At 47.8% G+C, this 19,923-nt stretch overlaps 1 protein-coding gene across 1 annotated transcript in view; it reads left to right on the forward strand.

Annotated features, from left to right (window-relative positions):
* Nucleotides 1-19,923, forward strand: part of MYO5B (myosin VB) — a 177,996-nt gene that overhangs the window by 21,370 nt on the left and 136,703 nt on the right. Inside the window, exons 3-6 of the mRNA XM_029283377.1 lie at nt 10,995-11,138; nt 12,712-12,793; nt 14,911-15,018; nt 16,867-16,976. Of these exons, the coding sequence (XP_029139210.1) occupies nt 10,995-11,138; nt 12,712-12,793; nt 14,911-15,018; nt 16,867-16,976 (444 nt within the window). The remainder of the gene's footprint in view (nt 1-10,994; nt 11,139-12,711; nt 12,794-14,910; nt 15,019-16,866; nt 16,977-19,923) is intronic.

A 19,923-nucleotide genomic window follows, 5' to 3' on the forward strand; every position in this document is an offset into this window, starting at 1 on the left:
GGTAAGATCTAAGATGTATCTTTACCTGTGTTCGAGCGGATTCGGTTCGGCTGTCCCTCCAACTGCTCTCTAGGCGTCTTTTCCGACGTTTCATCTCTCTCAGCCCCTCGGTAAACCAAGGGGATGGTCGAGATCCACGTCGGGTCAGAGGCCGCAAAGGCGCGACTCGGTCCAATGCTGCGGCGGCAGTTGTCTCCCAAGCCGCCGCCTGATTTTCCGCCGAGTCGTGGACCAGATCCTCCGGATATGGCCCAAGCTCCATCAGGAACCTCTCAGGGTCCATCAGTCGCCTGGGACGGAACCATCTAGGCGGTTCCGTCTCCCTGCGGCGAGGGGGGGCGGTCCGGAAGCCCAGCTTTAGGAGAGAATGCGTCAATGACTCTTTTTTAGAATAGGATAGAGTTGGATGGGACCTTGGAGGTCTTCTAGTCCACCCCTCCTGCTCAAGCAGGAGGACCTATACTCTATTTGACCACCTGCTTCTCCTTTTGGCCTTCACCCTTTCCCAACATCATCAGGATTTTTTCCAGTGAGTCCTCCCTTCTCATTAAGTGGACAAAGCATTTGAGCTCCAGTATCTAATATTTGACCATAAGAAAGGCTGAGTGCCAAAGAATGGAGGCCTTTGAACTCTGGTGCCGGAGAAGACTCCTGCCAGTCCCCTGGACTGCAAGGCGGTCAAACCGGTCGATCCTAGAGGAAATCAACCCTGACTGCTCCTTAGAAGGCCAGATCCTGAAGTGGAAACTCAAGTCCTTTGGCCACCTCATGAGAAGGAAGGACTCCCTGGAGAAGAGCCTGATGCTGGGAAAGATGGAGGGCAAGAGAAGAAGGGGACGACGGAGAATGAGGTGGCTGGATGGAGTCCCTGAAGCAATAGGCATGAGCTTAAATGAACTCCAGAAGATGGGAGAGGACAGGAAGGCCTGGAGGAACGTGGTCCATGGGGTCGCGATGGGTCGGACACGACTTCGCAACTAACAACAACAATCTAATATTTAGGCTGCCTTTCCCCAGTGCAAGTCAACCTCCCTCAACTTGATGTCTGCCAAGTTGGACACCCATGTTCTAAAGCATTTCTGTATGCATGCATGTATGTGTGTGTGTATGTGTATCCCCTTCTTTATTATTTTGCAAATAACGCAAGGCAGCAGACATATTCAGCATATTCAGCTCCTCCTCCTCTCATCCCCACCACAACTACACTGTGAGGTGGGTTGGGCTAAGAGAGAGTGACTGGCTCAAAGTCATCCAGTTGGTTTTCATGCCTGAGGCAGGACTGGAACTCACAACCTCCTGGTCTCTAGCCTTTGGAAAGGGGTTCAGACTGCATGCACTGCAGAGCTCCAGTTCCAGAGGGACTGAGTTCCAGTGAGCCCAGGGTTTGTAATTTAAAAGGACATTGATCAGACAATGGAAAGAGCAAATTTTGGTACTGTGGCTCAAAGTGTGGAGGTGTATCTCACAATGAGCATACAGTATTTTGTAGCTTCTCTAGCACTTGAGATGGAGAATCCACCATTGGGTAGTAGACTGTATTCCTGCCCAATCAGATCAAGTCAGCCAAAGTTGCCACGCCCGTCCTGGACCGTTGATCTCCAGTCTTTGACTTGATCTTGCCCAGGACAGACGTTGCAAGTTTGGCTCTAGGCAGGTACAGTCAATGGTGGATTTTCCATTCCCTCTCCCAGTTTCTAAATTTAATTAGTGCTTGCCATCAATTTGGAATTTTTCCCCTATCAAATTCCCTGCAGGGATTCACAAGAGGCTAACGGCTGTTAGCCTCAACTCTAATTTCGCTTTGGGTTGGGCCTAGCAGTGAATCGGAGGTTTTTTTGCTATTCTCCCGACAGGAGACCAACGGCTGTTGGTCTCCTCATACCACAAGCCTCACGGAGCTTGCGGCTGTGGCTCCGTAGGCTGCTGAACGGTGGAGAAAAGCCCCGGGGGGGGGGGAGAAAAGTTTCTCCGTTGATCGGCTCGTTCCGTTTAGCCCAGTAGGAGGCCTACGGCTGTTGGTCTCCAAGTACACAGGCCTCACGGAGCTTGCGGCTGTGGCTCCGTGGATTCGGCTGTGTGGATCAAACCGGAGAGGAGGGGGGTGGAGACCCTTGGGTCACTTCCTAAACTAAATTTCTGCACGGAGCTGCGGCTGCAGCCCGTAGCCCGGTTGGTTTTTTCCCTTCCTTTTCGTCTAGAAAAGTGCGGAGGTGCGCGCGCGCGCGTTCAGCCTCTGCTTCGATCGGCGATCGGACTGCTGTTCGGAGGATAGGGAAATGTTCATTTGCTCCATTCCCTTTTTTCCTCGATCACTGGCGAACGGAGGCTCCAGGGAGTGCGGGGAGGGGGGGAAATTATTTCCCCAGCCCTGCTGGCGTCGGGGAGGCGCCATCTTGAGTCTCGTGGTCCTTGAATAGGCCGCGGTGGCCATTTTGAGACCACAGTTTGCTCTACAAAAATTGGATTACTTGTTCAGTGAAACAAATTAACCTGGATATACACTCATAATAATTATTTGGTGAACGGAATTAAGCTAGTTAGGGCTCTTGCATAATTTCCAATTGGCAATCAAGTTTTCCTTTCTGCCAAGGGTGGTAATACTGGGTTACCATTTTTCTGTAGTAAGGTAGGCCGCCATTTTAGTGAGGCCGCCATTTTGTGCTCTTCTTTTCTGCATATAGAGGCAGATCCCTTCCTTTATTCTTGGCCCAAAAAACTTCTGGTTACAATTGGCTCATTGGACTCAAATTTGGTGTCTCCTGGTCCTTCATTTGGAATTGATTAATTGGCACAGATTAATTGGCACTGTACTGGGATTCCAGACTCCCCATCAGCGTGTCTGTTCTTATCCACAGTATTTTCAGTACGAATTCCAGGCTCCCCTTATAGAGTGTCTGTCCTTATTCGTATGTGGTTTCTCCCTTGGATTCCAGGTGCCCCAGCAGTGTACCTGTCCTTATCCAACCGGGATTATACCTGGGTTCCAGGCGTCCCTGTAGTCCGTCTGTCCTTACCCAGTGTTTGACATTTTCCTGATAACAGAAACCCCCTATTGTGTTTCAGTGTTATCGGAAAATGGAGGAAACTTCTCTTTCCTCAATGAGTGCCCCGCCTTCCTCATCAGGTACTCCTGGTCCGGAAGGCACTGGTAAAGCGACCCATAAGAGCCGTTCTACCACCAAAACGTCTAAACAGACTGATAAACAAGCTACCAGGAGGCACCAAGCCTTGGAAAAGGAGTTCTCCAAAGCACAGAAGAGAGCTAGGCTGGAGACTCATGGGTCTGCGGGATTAAACTTGGAATTACCCCTAGGGGTGTCAACTTCTCCCAGGGGTGTTTGGTCGAGTGGGGATTGCTTCCCTTCCCCCGCACAGGGCAGATTGGAGCAGGTTCCCCCAGCTCCCCAACCCTCCACGTCTAGGGTAGCGCAGGGGAGTCCTGAGGCCACTTTTACACCTACTGCGGCGGGGCTCTGCCCAGCTGAACCGATTCCCTTTCTTTCAAAAGAGCGTCTGGCGCTATTAATTAAACAAGCAGTCGACCATGCCCTTGACACCAGGGCCAGGGCGGCTAGGCCAATCTCTTCCCTTCCAACCCCTCTTTCCCAACCTGAGGTGGAGGCTCATTATGTTCCATCTTCTCCTTCTGGGTCTGTTGTTTCTGAGGACTCATACCTCAACCAACCTCCCCCTGGTCAGGAAATTCTAATGTCAGAGGAGGAAGACGTTCCTCCAGAGGCTCCTGCATTTACGGGCTTATTTAACCCTGCCTTTTTTGTCACCATCCTGCGTAAGGCCACGTCTATGGCTCATCTAGGACAGGGATCCTCATCAACTGAGGCTCCCGCTCTTCCAGATCTGGAGGCGGCTCCAGTTTACGTTGAACCTGTCGCAACACAACACCGTATTCCCTGTCCTTCCCTGTTTCTGACCGCAATCAAGAAGCAGTGGTCCTCTCCGGCGTCACTTCCCTTACCAGATAACACAGATAAGAAACTGTATAATGTTGCCAAGGAGCTGGAGGAAGCATTAAAAATTCCGGAGGTGGACGAACCCTTAGGGCCCCTGGTATCGGCCACGGCCATATCCGGTGAGTTTTCAGAGGCCCTTAAGGCTGAGGATCGCAAGTGCGGGTCCACCTACAAGAGAACGCACCAGGCAGCTGCCTGGGCGATCAGGACCGCAACTTCGGCCTCTTTCTTCACCAGGGCCGCCCTCACCTGGCTCCGGGAACTCCAAGCCCGGATTCCAGCGGAGGATGTCCGCACGCACTTGGATCTCAGCAAAATGGTGGCAGCCACTGAATATGCGTCGGACGCATCCTTGCAGGCCGCTAGGTTTTCTTCCAGGGCTATGGCGTCCAACATCACTGGAAGACGTATGCTCTGGCTGAAAAATTGGCAAGCGGATGCCAAATCCAAATGGAAATTGGCAGCGGCTCCCTATCAGGGTTCTAAATTGTTTGGGGATTCTCTGAATCCATATTTAACAGAGAACAAGGACAAACGCAAGGTCCTCAAAGACCTACTCAAACGTCCAAACAAGAGGGCTGGTTACTTTCAAAGAAAGCAGTCCTTTCGGGGGGGGGTAAGATACGCTTATTCACAGCCTTTTCGCTCCTTCCCGCCAAGGCAGGACAGGCAAGATAGGCAGCCTGACAGACAAAATCCCGGTCCCAGACAACAACCTCAGGGGAAACGGCCCTTTCGGGGGAACAATAGACCTTTCCGCCATTCCAGGTGTCTTCAACGACACCTCCCATAGGGGGCAGACTCTCCCTGTTCGCCCACCGTTGGGAGACTACCACCACGGATACGTGGGTAATCAACACGATCCGTCACGGTCTACATTTGGAATTTGTCTCCTACCCCCCAAATTTTCAAAAGAGCCACTTAATTCCCACAACAAGGCTCTTACACCTGGGAGCTGTCATAGACACCTTGGAATGCCGGGTGTACCTCTCTCAAGATCGCAGGGACGGCATACGGGAGTCGATTCTTCGACTTCGCAGCAGTCGGTCGGCGACGCTGGTCAGTCTCTCCCAATTGTTAGGGAAGATGATTTCAGCTATAGCAATAGTGCCATGGTCAAAGCTCCATGCCAGGGAACTACAAAGGTTCATGCTTCCCTTCCAGAGGCGGAACCTCAGTGCTTCCCTCAACAGAGTGGTTCTTCCTCACCACGTACTACGTTCCCTAAGCTGGTGGCTGTCACCAGCCGTTCTCAAGGGGTTGTGTTTCAAGGAACCAGACAGGATTGTTCTCACGACCGACGCCAGCCTGTTCGGTTGGGGGGCTCACATTCAGTCTCACTGGGTACAGGGCCGTTGGTCCGCATCAGATCTGCGGCACAATATAAATTGGCTAGAGTTGAGGGCCATCCATCTAGCGCTTCGACATTTTCGCCACGTTCTGGTCCTCACGGACAATGTGGCAGCCAAGGCACATATAAATCGACAAGGGGGAACCCGATCTCGGAGCCTGATGTCCGAAGCTCTTTCATTGGGTCTCTGGGTGGAACGCAATCTGGCATCTATCATGGCAGACCATATTTCGGGGGTGGCAAACACACAGGCCGATCTTCTGAGCAGATCGACGATAGATCACGCGGAGTGGAGACTCCACCCGAGAATTTCAAAGAAATTTGCCACCGTTTCGGTCTTCCTCTAGTGGACCTCTTCGCGTCCCAGTGCAATGCCCATCTTCAGCGTTTTTTCGCCCGTTTTCCGACGGTGGGGGCGGAACGGACGGATGCCCTTCGGAGTCCTTGGCCGCAGGGCTTGCTTTACGCGTTTCCCCCTCTGCCAATTCTGCCAGCGGTAATCCGCAAGATTCTTCAGGAGCGAGCGGAGGTTCTCCTGGTGGCCCCCTTTTGGCCACGGAGGCCTTGGTTTGCAGATCTGGTGAATCTTTCAATCAGCGAACCATGGCGGATTCCGTCGGATCAGATTTCCCTCTCCTAGGGTCCCATTCTCCATCCCGAGCCCCAGTGGCTCCAGTTAGCCGTCTGGCACTTGAGCGCTCGATCTTAGCTGGGGAGAGCTGCTCACAAGGGGTTATAAATATTATTCAGGCATCGCGCCGTCCGTCCACGAACCGCATTTATGAGGCCACGTGGAAAAATTTTCAATCCTGGTGTTCGGGGCGGAAGTTATCACTTGCGGCACTTACTGTTCCAATTATTCTGGATTATTTATTGGATGGTTTGGACAAAGGTTTAGCCCCCAATACCCTTCGCAGGCAAGTCGCTGCCTTGTCTATGATCTTCTCATGCGAATCTGCTGAATCACTGGGTCATCACCCCTTGATAAGGTCGTTCCTTAAGGGAGCCTCCAACAAAAATCCTCCTGTGGTACACAGATACCCCTCCTGGGAGTTGTCAAGGGTACTTCAGGCTATCACTAAGTCTCCATTTGAGCCCCTCAGGACATGTGACATTTGTTCTCTGTCCCATAAAGTGGCCTTCCTGGTAGCTATCACATCTGCTCGTCGTATTTCAGAACTGGCAGCACTTTCAGTGAGGGAGGACTTGTGTATTTTCCAACAGGATAGCGTTATTCTTCGATTAGACCCTACCTTTGTTCCGAAGGTTAATTCCATATTCCATAGGTCACAGGAGTTAGTGCTGCCTGATTTCTGTTCCAACCCGTCGCATGGGTTGGAGGGTCAATGGCATTGTTTGGATGTCCGCAGAGCCCTGAAATATTATATTTCACGGACTGCGGAGTTCCGGAAATCGGAAGCCCTCTTTGTATCTTTCCACGCATCTACCAAAGGTCGGAAAGTGTCCTCTTCCACTGTGGGGAGATGGATAAAGGCATGCATCGCCGGAGCTTACAAAGCTGAGTCGTTGCCGGTTCTGCGGGGTGTGACCGCCCATTCCACATGAAGTGCGGCTACTTCGGCGGCATGGGCCACTCAGGCTTCCATCGAGGAAGTTTGCAAGGCAGCAACTTGGGCTTCGCCATCTCCTTTCATTAGGCACTATAAAATTGACAAGTTTGCCTCGGCTGAGGCTTCATTCGGAAGGAGGGTTCTCCAACAGGTTTTATCCCAAAGTGCCACTCGGGACCAGTCTACTACCCACCCTCAGGGACAGTAGGCTTTGGTATGTCCCAATGGTGGATTCTCCATCTCAAGTGCTGGAGAAGGGGCGTTGTCTTACCTGAACGCCTTTTCTCAGCACAGAGATGGAGAATCCACCTCCCTCCCTTGTACATTTTTGTATAAGCATAGGGTCAGTTAGTTTGGTGAGCCACAACGTCTTGCTGTCAGTCAATGGCTACGCTCGCGTCAAAGATCAACGGTCCAGGACGGCCTGGCAACTTTGGCTGACTTGATCTGATTGGGCAGGAATACAGTCTACTACCCAATGGTGGATTCTCCATCTCTGTGCTGAGAAAAGGCGTTCAGGTAAGACAACGCCCCTTCTAATGCAGGGGTCTTCAAACTTGGCCCTTTTATGACTTGTGGACTTCAACTCCCAGAATTCCTCAGCCAGGCACGTGTGCCTGGCTGAGGAATTCTGGGAGTTGAAGTCCACAAGTCATAAAAGGGCCAAGTTGGAAGACCCCTGGTGTAAACCTTGGAGACATTTGTGTATACTGTCCAATGGCCTTTGCTAAGACTTTTATAGGTTACCAGTTTAATTAAGTAATTGGTTTGCTTGATAAGCTGCACATATTTAATATTTAACGTAGTTATCTTCAGTATTCAGTATTGGCAGAAACTGTAAGGAGCAGCATGAGGTGAGAAAGTAGATCTTAGGTAGTGCTGCTTGTAGGGTAGAATTTCTTAGTACCATTTGTGTTGTGCTTAAAAAAGTGTGTGAGTGTGTATGCACACGCCTGTGGTTGGATGCTCTGCCTGGCTGAGGAGTTCTGGGAGTTGAAGTCCACAAGTCATAAAAGGGCCCAGTTGGAAGACCCCTGCTCTAATGGAATGTCAGTCAATATTACCAGGGGGTATTTTTCAGACGTCTTAGCAGATTTGTGAGAGTTTTCAGCCCTCTGTGTAAATGTTTTCTGTGTGGGGTCCTTGGTGCTCTCTGAGCTTGTGACGAGCCCTGATGAGGCTACCTAGTTGGGTCATGAAACGTCTGCAGGAAAACAAGCCAGCTCAGAGAGCGCCCAGGACCCTCACGTCAGCCCTGAGCTACGAATAGTCTCCTTCCGTGTCTTCTCCCTCGGGGCCGCCTTTCAGCTCGCTCGCCCTCCCCGTCCTTCGGCTGGGCTGACGCAGGCAGTTTCCGAAATCGGGTCAGAGATGTGCAAAGGCCTCAGGGCAGCCAATCAATTAAAATTAAACGGTGGTGTGAGCCGGCGAGGCCAACACGGCCCTAATGCTCGGTGATGAGTATCTTAATTGAATTTCATTTTATTTCCGTACCAGGGTTTGATTTTTGAGGTGAAAAGTAAAACCTTTGGGCGACCATAATGAACTCTACAGGGCAGCCCTTAATACTGCTGCTGCGTAAGCTGCAGCCGCAGGACTGACCGAGAGGAACATCAGAAAGATTTCTCAGAAACGAAACATATTTCTCCCTCTTTGAAAAAGCTGCCCAAACCCTCCCCATCCGCCTCTTTCAGGGGCTGAGCTTTAAAGACTTAGAACAATGACGGGGAACCTTTTAGAGACCGAGTGCCCAAAAACTGGCCCCACCCCTGCTCCGCCCCCCCACCTGCCCACAGGGCCACTCACCGCCTCCAGGGCCGGCCGCAGATCGCCCAGGCAGCCCAGCAGCACCATTGCGGCCACGCCCTCTGCCCGCGCCCCACAGCATCAACTGTGCACGATGGGGTGTGAGGGCAGAGTCTTGTCTACGCTGCCTGGCTGCCATGTCCTTGGCTGCGCTGCTCCGCGTGGGCCACACTCGGGGGCGACTCTCCTCCAGGGGGGCTGCTGGAGAGGAGGGGGTCACAGGGGGAGGCGAGGCTGGGGCAACGGCACGTGTGCCCACAGAGAGGGCTCCGAGTGCCACCTCTGGCACCAGTGCCATAGGTTCGCCACCACTGGTCTAGGAAATGTGTGAAATCTTAAGCATTTCATACTTTGACATCCCATTTTGGGCATTCTATAGATTTCCTAGGCATTCTATAAAATGCCCAATTTCAGACATTGAGGGTAACATATATAAACAGAGAGCAACCCGCCCTCCATTCTAGCACTGATGATGTTACCTAGTTGGGTGATGAAACATCAGCAAGAAATCCATTAATCTCAGAGAGCGCCAAGGACCCCATAATTCAACCCTGAGCTACAAATATTCTTTACTATCGGTGTAAGTAGCGATTAGTTTTCTTCTTTACCTTAAATTCTTTCCTTGAATTTTAGTATTTGAGGGTTTTAGTCACAGGCAGAAAGATAGTGACTGGATCCGAGGTTCTGCATTACAATAAGGCTTTCCCAAACAAATGTTAAAACATGTTATGCTTTAGTTTGCTGTGTGAATGCCCCAATTGACCCACATAACACTAGGAGGGCGGTGGTGGGATTCAGCTGGTTTGCACCAGTTCGGCAGAACCGGGAGCTAATTTTTTGTTGCCCAGACCCAGAATGGACTTCCAGAAGTGGCATCCAGACAGAGAACCGGCTGTTCACCTATTTGAATCCCACCACTGCACAAAAGTGCATTGTGCTTAAGTGCAGCAATTACTGGGATCCCTTCCTATGAAGGAACGTTACTAAAAGACTAAGTGACATATTTATATCTTGAGAATTTAATAGCTTTGCTTCTCCTTTTCTAATATCTGTCAAAGGACTTTTATTACCACGTTGTTCTATGTCTGTGGACATTGCATAAAAAAAATCTGTTCATATTTCAAAAACTCCAATAAGGTAGAAAATAGGAGCAGAAGATTATCTGCATGAAGGCGTTATTATTATTTTTGCTTTTAATCAACTTTTAAAACCAAAATCCATGCCTTCATTAAAGCTTAAATTAAGATCCAGAGTTGTGAATTCTTGATATAAGACACTATTTTCTATGCCAGTGTGTTGTTGTTATTAATTTTAGTTTTGGCTAGTATTTTTAGAGGCATACTGCTAAGTTCTGTTGTTATATAAGCTGTTGGTCACTTAGCAAGCCCGGTTGCTAAGCACAGTTTCAGTAATACCTTTGGAAGCACAGTTCAAGTCAATTGCTTTACCGTAATCAGTTTATCTCAAATTCTGAGCTATTAAGAAGCAAATATGTGGCTTTGTCCCAACTTTACATGTAGTAAAAAAAAATAAAAATCAATCAGTGAAGCTGTATCCAGAACTGAAAGCTGCCATTGATCTCTCTTAGAAGGCAAACACTGTAGACAGCAAAAACTGTAGACTAATTATGGTAAATCGGGATTCTTTGAATAAAACACAGTTGTTTGGGTCCATGTAAGATAATACACCACAAACCATGATCCGCCAGCAACAATGGCTGGATTCACACCACACAATAGGCCAAAACCAAACAAGTCAAAGAATGAGTGAAGTAAACTTCTGTGTCTTGCTTGAAAACTGCAGTCTGTTGTAGCATAAGTCTGTCTCCAAATAAATTCATGTAAATACACACTTTATTGCATTAGTTATAACGAGTGTATTTGTTATGAAATTGAAGGTTGCTTAAAATTCTATGTCTGTCGGTATATGTGTAGAAATGCTGATCTAGAGAATCTAGAGTGTTAATTAAATATGATAACAAAATCTTGTCATAATTACTTTGCTGCCGACTTCATTGTTAACACTCTAATAAAACAAGCTTGTAAAATCAATCATTGCTGGTTTTTGCTCCACAGGTAGAGGGGAGAAGGCTGAAAGATATTTTATGATCTTGTTAAAGAGTGTAGCGCTTCATCTTCAAGAAATGCTGCTATCTCCATCTTTCATTCTCTCGGCCTTTGTCTTTATGTGTTTTTTTAGTTATATGCAATTAACTTACGACGTATACCTGTGAGATAAATGAATATGGTTGAAAAAAAGATAGGATATTTTTAACATTTTATTAATTTCATCAAGGCAATCGGCAATGCGAAAACAACTCGGAATGACAATAGCAGCCGTTTTGGGAAATACATTCAGATCGGCTTTGATAAAAGATACCGAATCATTGGTGCCAACATGAGGACGTACCTGCTTGAGAAATCAAGAGTTGTATTCCAGGTTAGCTTATTTATCATTTATTTATTTATTTATTATTTATATATTATAATTTATATATAGGTATATAGATATATAGAGATATAGGTATAGGTATAGAGATAGATATAGATAGATAGATAGATAGATAGATAGATAGATAGATAGATAGATAGATAGATAGATAGATAGATAGATAGATAGATAGATAGATAGATAGATAGATAGATAGAGAGATAGATAGATAGATAGATAGATAGAGAGATAGAGATAGAGATAGATACAGATATATAGATATATAGATATATTGATATATATCATTGTTCATCATCTCCTCCTCTCAGCTAGTGAATAGGGAGCCAGATTCACTTAACAACTATGTTACTAACTTAACAACTGCAGTGATTCACTTAACAACCGGGGCGGGGAAAAGTGTCTATGAAGACTCTGCGTCATCCGGGTCACGGTTGTCCCAAAGATTTTCACTTGAAAACATTTCGCTTCTCCTTCAAGAAGCTTCTTTGCTTCCGAAGAATGCCAGTCCTTCACTCAGAACTGAAGAAGCTTCTTGGATGAGAAGCGAAACGTTTCAAGGGGGGGGAAAAAGAGAGAAAGCCCAGTTGCCTTCTGTGGCAAGAAAGATAGCAAAATGGGGCAGAACTGGCTTAATGGCCGTCTTGCTCAGCAAGGAAAATTTGGGATCATTTGTGGTGGTAAGTCAAGAATTTGTGGTGGTAAGTTATTTGTAGCTATGGACCAATATTGGCTTGAGCGTTGTGTTTTTGTACCTTTATCCCTCCATCGTTTCTGCTTTGTCCATTTGAGATTAAGGTGACATACATAACATCTCCCTTTAGATCCTAATTAGAAGAGACACGCTGAGTCATCAGAGTCACTTAAGCAGGATCAGTTCTGGCTAGTTGATGGATCGGAAACCTCTAGAAAATCCCAAGGCTGTAGACTCGTATTAGGCCTACAATCCATAAAAGCTTAATTGGAAAGGGGCCCTTCTCCAGCCTCCGTCCTTCGGCTATGGAATGAAGACAATCGGTCCCTCGTCAGTTCTAAGGACCCTGCTTTTGGACCCCCTCCCACGCTTCCATAACCATAATCAGGACAGTGCCAGTTTGTTTGCCATTTACTTAACACTCATCTCATAGTTTAATTAGATCAGGGGTAGTCAACCTTGGCTCTTTTATGACTCGTGGACTTCAACTCCCAGAATTCCTGAGCCAGCTGTGCTGGCTCAGGGATTCTGGGAGTTGAAGTCCACGAGTCATAAAAGAGCCAAGGTTGACTACCCCTGAATTAGATCAAAGCTAATTGTAGATTATATATATATATATATATATTTAAAACCCATTCTTACCTTGAAGAAATGTGTGTGAAATCTGAGTCTGAATAAATCTAGAGAAAGAGGAAAGGGACTCCGTTGCAGGTCCTACTAATGGTTGTAAAGCGAGGACCACCTGCAAGGCGATAGGCGAATAAAGTGCTCCTTAATTTGCAGTCTCACAAGCTCTCCAGAAATGAGGCTGAGTGATATTTAATTAACTGTGGCTCATTTCTCTGCAAGTAAACCAGTGTTCTCTCTCAGGCAGCCGATGAGCGGAACTACCACATTTTCTACCAGCTGTGTGCCTCTGCGGCTCTCCCAGAACTGAAGGATCTCTCACTAGGTAAGCGGGCTATTTTTGTACCCAGAATTCAGCCTCCCCAATGAAAAAGCTCTGTTGTATTTTACTTTTACCTTCAAATAATTCCTGAAACTCCAAATAATAAATTTGTGGAGCCTAGCATTTCCAAGAAAAAGAACTGTGTCTAGAGCAGTGTTTCTCAACCTTGACCATTTTAAGGCATGTGGACTTCAACTCCCAGAATTTCACAGCCAGCATAGCTGGCTGTGAAATTCTGGGAGTTGAAGTCCACATGCCTTAAAATGGTCAAGGTTGAGAAACACTGCTCTAGAGGAAGAAGGAAGTTGTACAAACAGCGGCAGAATTGGTTTTAGGAAACAAAATAAGCAGACTGCAGTCTAACATGACAATTTTGAAATCGCCCCAGGAACGGTGTTGAAGTTCCCCAGGCTTTTCCTGCTTTCTGTTTCCATTCTCTAAGGGAGGATCTGGTGAGTTTATGATCTCCATGGCATCCATGCACTTGTGGCTTGAAATTGTGGCCCTGACACACAGAGTTGGGCACAAACTAGCCCTAGTCTTCACTTTGGAGCAGATGATCTGTAGTTGCAGAACATTAACATCTGCCATAATCAGAGCACTTCCTTGTGAAATTGCAGATGGATGCCCTAGACCAGGGGTCTTCAAACTTGGCCCTTTTATGACTTGTGGACTTCAACTCCCAGAATTCCTCAGCCAGCATCGCTGGGAGTTGAAGTCCACAAGTCATAAAAGGGCCAAGTTTGAAGACCCCTGCCCTAGACCTGTGCATGGGCAGTGGGCCCTTTAAAATGGCCCCACCGGTTTGTCCTATGGATCCAGAAGGAATTAACAGGTGCTTGACAGTTCCATCTCCTATCTGGTTGATCTCGGAAACTCAGAGATCTCTAAAGCTCTGGATGAGATCACTCCTAATGCAGCCTCTGCCTGTCACTAATCAGAGATAAGCCTGATTTGTTGTTGTTTACTTGCTAAATTCTGTCTGACTCTTTGTGACCCCAGGGACCACAGTACTCCAGGCCCCCACTGTCTGCCAGAGTTTGCCCAAATGCCTGTTTGTTGCGTCAATGACACTATCTATCCATTTCATCCTCAGCCGTCCCCTTCTCCTTTTTGCCTTCAATCTTTCCCAGCATCATTGTCTTTTCCAATGAGTCTCCTCGTTTGCTGGCCAAAATATTTGAGCTTCAGCTTCAGTATCTGTCCTTCCAAAGGACAGTCAGGATTGATATCCTTTAGAAATGGAGGTAGTGACAGATTTTATCTTCCTGGGCTCCAAGATCACCGCAGAGGGGGACTGCAGCCAAGAAATTAAAAGACGCTTGCTCCTGGGGAGGAAAGCTATGGCAAATCTAGACAGCATACTAAAAAGCAGAGACATCACCCTGCCAACAAAAGTGTGTACAGTCCAGGCCATGGTTTTCCCAGTTGCCATGTATGGCTGTGAAAGTTGGACCCTAAGAAAGGCTGAGCGCCAAAGAAGTGAGGCCTTTGAACTCTGGTGCTGGAGAAGACTCCTGCGAGTCCCCCGGACTGCAAGGCGATCCAACCGGTCAGTCCTGGAGGAGATCAACCCCGACTGCTCTTTAGAAGGCCAGATCCTGAAGTGGAAACTCAAGTCCTTTGGCACCTAAGGAGAAGGAAAGACTCCCTGGAGAAGAGCCTAAGGATGGGAAAGATGGAGGGCAATAATAGAAGAAGGGGACGACAGAGAAGGAGGGGGCTGGATGGAGTCCCTGAAGCAGGAGGCGGGAGCGTCAATGGACTCCAGAAGATGGTAGAGGACAGGAAGGCCTGGAGGAACGTCCATGGGGTCATGATGGGTCGGACACGACTTCGCAACTAACAACAACAACCACCACCACCACCTCTTGGTTTACTGAAGAGCCAATGGGAGTTTAAAGAACTGCCTCAAATGACCGTGATGGAAGACCAGAAATGGACCGACTGGGTCCTGGGTGGAGCTGATGTGGTGTGATGCATCATTCTCCTGTGCTTATTGTGCACACAGATTCTTGCCTGGTGGGCTCAGGTTTCAAGCTTAGCCAAGACTTTGTGGGAAACGTGACGTAAGCCCAACATTTCCCCCCTTAACTTGCTTTTGCTTCTTTGTCTTCTAGTGGATGCCAAAGACTTTTTCTACACGTCTTTGGGGGGAGACACATCCCTTGAAGGAGTTGATGACGCCGAGGATTTTGAGAAGACGAGGCAAGCCTTCGCCCTGCTTGGTAAGGGCTCCGTGCCACGTTGGGCTGCTTCCTAGGAGAACATGTGGCCGATACAGCTATCCTGCACAAAGATTTAGAGTTACCCTTCAGGAACTTTTCATAATATTGCTAAGTTTCGATAGAAGAGAATATTTGTAGCTCAGGGTTGAACTGTGGGGTCCTTGGTGCTCTTTGAGCTTGGTGGTTTTCTTGCAGACGTCTCATTACCATACTGGGTAACATCGTCAGTCCACCAAGCTCAGAGAGCATCAAGGACCCTACAGTGTAAAGTTTTTTAGACTTGTCAACTTAACGTGTGGACTTCAACTCCCAGAATCCCCCAGCCAGATGCATCTTAAACTTGCCGAGTTGGACAAACATCAGTGTAAACCAGGGGTCTTCCAACTTGGCCCTTTTATGACTTATGGACTTCAACTCCCAGAATTCCTCAGCCAGGCACGCGTGCCTGGCTGAGGAATTCTGGGAGTTGAAGTCCACAAGTCATAAAAGGGCCAAGTTGGAAGACCCCTGGTGTAAACCTTGGAGACATTTGTGTATACTGTCCAATGGCCTTTGCTAAGACTTTTATAGGTTACCAGTTTAATTAAATAATTGGTTTGCTTGATAAGCTGCACATATTTAATATTTAACGTAGTTATCTTCAGTATTCAGTATTGGCAGAAACTGTAAGGAGCAGCATGAGGTTAGAAAGTAAATTTTACATAGTGCTGCTTGTAGGATAGAATTTCTTAGTACCATTTGTGTTGTGCTTAAAAAAGTGTGTGAGTGTGTATGCACACACCTGTGGTTGGATGCTCTGTGAAGACACTTCCTTGGCCCTTTACTAGAGTATGATTTCTTTTTGTTGCTTATTCACATTGTGGTTTCTTGTGTTGCCAGTCACTATTCAGGGGCTAAAATGGGAATAGAAGGACTTAAAGGAGTGATGGTGAATCTTTTGTGCTCAAAATACCTATCTTGACTCTGCTGTTGTGTCTTACACACATGCCCCAAGCACAAGAGAAATAATTCTTTGCATTTTCATTTATTTATTTAAAAAAAATACGGCCCAGTCATGTGTGATGCTATCATTACCATCAATAATGACAAAAATAATTAGTAAAATTCATTTTGGGAGGCGGTGAAGACTGCACAAGAGCCCAGACCCTGTTGTGGGTCTTCCAGGGGCTGCGTAAGAGCCCACACAATTCTTGCATGGCTTCCCCAGCCTCCAAAAATTGTGCAAGAAAAGGGTGTGCATTCGGGAATATAGGTAGTTTCAGCTTACAAGCACGTTTCTGTTGCTGAACAACTTGTTCAGCGAGATCTTTTTTGCCACAGTTAAGCGAATCACTGCAGATGTTAAGTGAATCGTGCGGTCGTTAAGCGAATCTGGCCTCCCCCATTGACTTTGCTTGTTGGGAGTCAACTGGGAAGATCACACAGGGTGATCCCGTGATCACCAGGCCTCTGCAACTCTCACAAATACAGGCCAGTGGCCAAGCGCCCCAGTTTTGATAATGTGAGCATGAGGCTGCTACAATGGTCGTAAAACCAGTCATAAGTCACTTTTTCAGGGCCGTTATAACTTAGAACGGTTCAAAGACTGCCTGCAGCTGTTGTTGGGAGTTGGTGAATGCTGGCATGTCACCCAAAATGTATAGGTCCACCCTCCCCAAGTTAAAGAGAAGGCAGCTTCCTTTTCCCCTAAACTGTGATGTTTGTGGTCCCGGGATGGGCAATTTATGACGGTCCAGATTTTGCTGAAAATCCGCCTTCCAGCATCCCTGGTCGTATGTCATGCTCGCCGAGACTGCTGGCAATTGCTGTTCAGGCACTTGAAAATTGGATATCAATCATGTTTTTCAGGAGTAAAGGAGTCCTATCAGATGACCATTTTTAAAATACTCGCTGCCATCCTGCACCTTGGAAACGTGGACTTTCGTTCTGAACGTGATGGAGAATCCTGCAGCATAACGGTACGTTTTTAAGTGGGCACATAAGGTGCTCTGTACATCAAAGACGAACCCTCTTTAGATCTGCTTTTTTCTTCTTTAATCTTCTGATTAATGCAGTGCACATCAAAAAGAAGCAGGGCTTTGATTGTGTAAGGCAAGTGGAGCCTACTAAACGGCAAGGGCTCCTTTTAAGAGGGCAGTGCAGTTTTTGTGGCAATGCACGTCTAATTTTATGCAAAGTCTTGACGTAATTATATCCCCCGTCAAGGGGGTTCCCTTGAGACCATTAGGGTCTGTGATGCCTCTTTACTTCTCACTGTGCAGATGGAGCGTGGAAGGAAGGAGTCAGTAGCTGGACTTTTATAGGCCTTACTCCAGTGTTTCTCAACCTTGACAATTTTAAGGCATGTGGACTTCAACTCCCAGAATTCCACAGCCAGCATTGCTGGCTGTGGAATTCTGGGAGTTGAAGTCCACATGCCTTAAAATTGTCAAGGTTGAGAAACACTGCCTTACTCAATCCTGTAGAACAGACATGTCAACCACAAGGCCCGGGGGCCGGATGCGGCCCGCGAAGTTGTTTCATGTGGCCCGCGAAGCCATCCTGGAAACAGTGAGGGAACGGCCCCCGCTGCCTTGGCCCTGGCCCAGGCTGGCCGGGAGCCAATGTACAATTTTGTGGTGGCCATCTTGGCACTTGCCCCGGTGGACCATGCCTTGGCACTTGCCCCGGTCTCACCCCCTTCTGGCAGAGACCCTCAGATCTGTCCCACTCCTGCCCAGGCCCCCCATAGGCACCCTTGACGCAAATGATGTAGAACTGGCCACACCCACCCAGTAGGCCACACCCACTCCATCCACGCCCACCCAGCAGGCCGTACCCACTCTGGCCACACCCACTTGGCCCCCCCAGGGCAACCGCAATGCTGATGCGGCCCTCATGAAATTGAGTTTGACACCCCTGCCGTAGAACAAAATCCTTAGCCTTCCACCCAGCCCCTCACCCTGTTCCAGCCAAATAAAATGGGATGGCAGTTGCTGATTAATCTGTTATATCTAGCCCTCAACGTACGGCCACAACTGAGCCCAATATTTCCATCGTTAAGCAAGGCAGTTGTTAAATGGGTTTTGCTGCATTTTTTGACCTTTCTTACCACAGTTGTTAAGTGAATCACTGCAGTTGTTAAGTTAGTAACATGGTTGTTCAATGAATCTGGCTTCCCCACTGACTTTGCCAGAAGGCCGTAAAAGGGGACCCCCTTCACCCCAGGAGACACTGCAGCCCTCATAAATGTGAGCTGGTTGCCAATCATCCCAATTTTGTTTAACGTGACTGGAGGTGTGTGTGCTGTAGTGGTCATAAGCATGAAAAACAGTCCTAAGTCACTTTTCCAGTGTCATTGTAACTTTGAACAGTCACTAAACGAACTGTTGTAAGTTGAGGACTATCTATATGTGTTTCCGTGATCGTCAGCTGAAGTGTTTTCTTTTTTTCTAATTCAGATATTAAAACATTCTTTGCAATGTTTTAAAAACAGTGGCCTGTTTTTAATTCTTAGACTTGGACATCCTGAGTCCATAAACAGATCTTCTTTTCAAGTATTGCTGCTCTTAATGATATTGATCCTGTTTTATTGAAATGTACCCATAATTCTAGATGGTCGATCTGCCCGCTCACTTATTTAATCGGAAAAACGCAGCAAAGTACGAGATGCAGAGACAAGTTTTCTGCAGTCTACACTCCTTGCGTAATTACAATCCTCTGAGGCTCTTTCCTTTGGTTGAGAATTGCCAGTGTAACAATTACAGTATGTGCTAACGGAGACTTCGTACAGTAGTAATTCCAACGCAATCTTAGTGCGATAAATGGGGATTGTCAGTCCTTCCAATTACAAAACAGGGTTCTCCTGAGAACACAACGTTCATCAGCTTTTTCGAACGTGTGCACCATTGTGCAGTTTTAATCTTCCCCCACCCTGCATTTGTTAATAGCTTTCAAAATAATCTAAATCCCATCAGGTTTTTGGCACTGGCTTCTGAGATCTCATGAGAAATACAGAGATCTTGTGAGATTTGGCAGTCTTGCAAAATAGCGGTTGCTTTCTATTTTTCTTTTTAAGTAATAACGGAGACCCAGTTTGCAGGAGGGTGTCTTCCCTGCGGCCCTTAAATTGGCCGTTGTGAGGCCCCTCCTCAAGAAGCCTTCCCTGGACCCAGATGAGTTGGCCAATTATCGCCCGGTCTCCAACCTTCGCTTTGTGGCGAAGGTTGTTGAGAGTGTGGTTGCGCAGCAATTCCCTCGGCACCTGGATGAAACAGTCTATCTGGACCCATACCAGTCGGGCTTCAGGCTGGGGCACAGCACGGAAACGGCACTGGTCGCGTTGGTTAATGATCTCTGGAGGGCCCGGGACAGAGGATATTCCTCTGTCCTTGTTCTTTTGGACCTCTCAGCGGCTTTTGATACCGTAGACTATGGTATCATGCTGCGACGTCTCGGTGGGTTAGGAATGGGAGGCACCGTTATGCGGTGGTTCTCCTCCTTCCTCACTGACCGTACACAGTCCTTATTGGCAGGGGGACAGAGGTCGACTCCTAGACCCCTAACCTGTGGGGTGCCTCAGGGGTCGGTCCTCTCTCCCCTTCTGTTCAATATTTATGTAAAGCCGCTGGGGGAGATCATTCGTGGCTTTGGGGTGGACTTCCATCAGTACGCTGATGACACTCAGCTGTACATTTCCACCCCAGGCCACCCCAACGATGCCCTTGACGTGATGGCCCGCTGCCTGGAGGCCGTACGGGTCTGGATGGGGAGAAACAGACTCAGGCTCAACCCTTCCAAGACCGAGTGGCTGTGGTTGCCGGCGCCTCGGCATAGTCAGCTGACGCCATCGCTGACTATAGGGGGTGAAACCCTGGCCCCCTCAGAGAGGGCGCGCAACTTGGGAGTCCTCCTGGATCCACGGCT

This window comes from Protobothrops mucrosquamatus, unplaced genomic scaffold (genome assembly GCF_001527695.2).
Source record: "Protobothrops mucrosquamatus isolate PMUCROS unplaced genomic scaffold, P.Mucros_1.0 scaffold70, whole genome shotgun sequence".
NCBI classification, from domain to species: Eukaryota; Metazoa; Chordata; class Lepidosauria; order Squamata; family Viperidae; genus Protobothrops; species Protobothrops mucrosquamatus.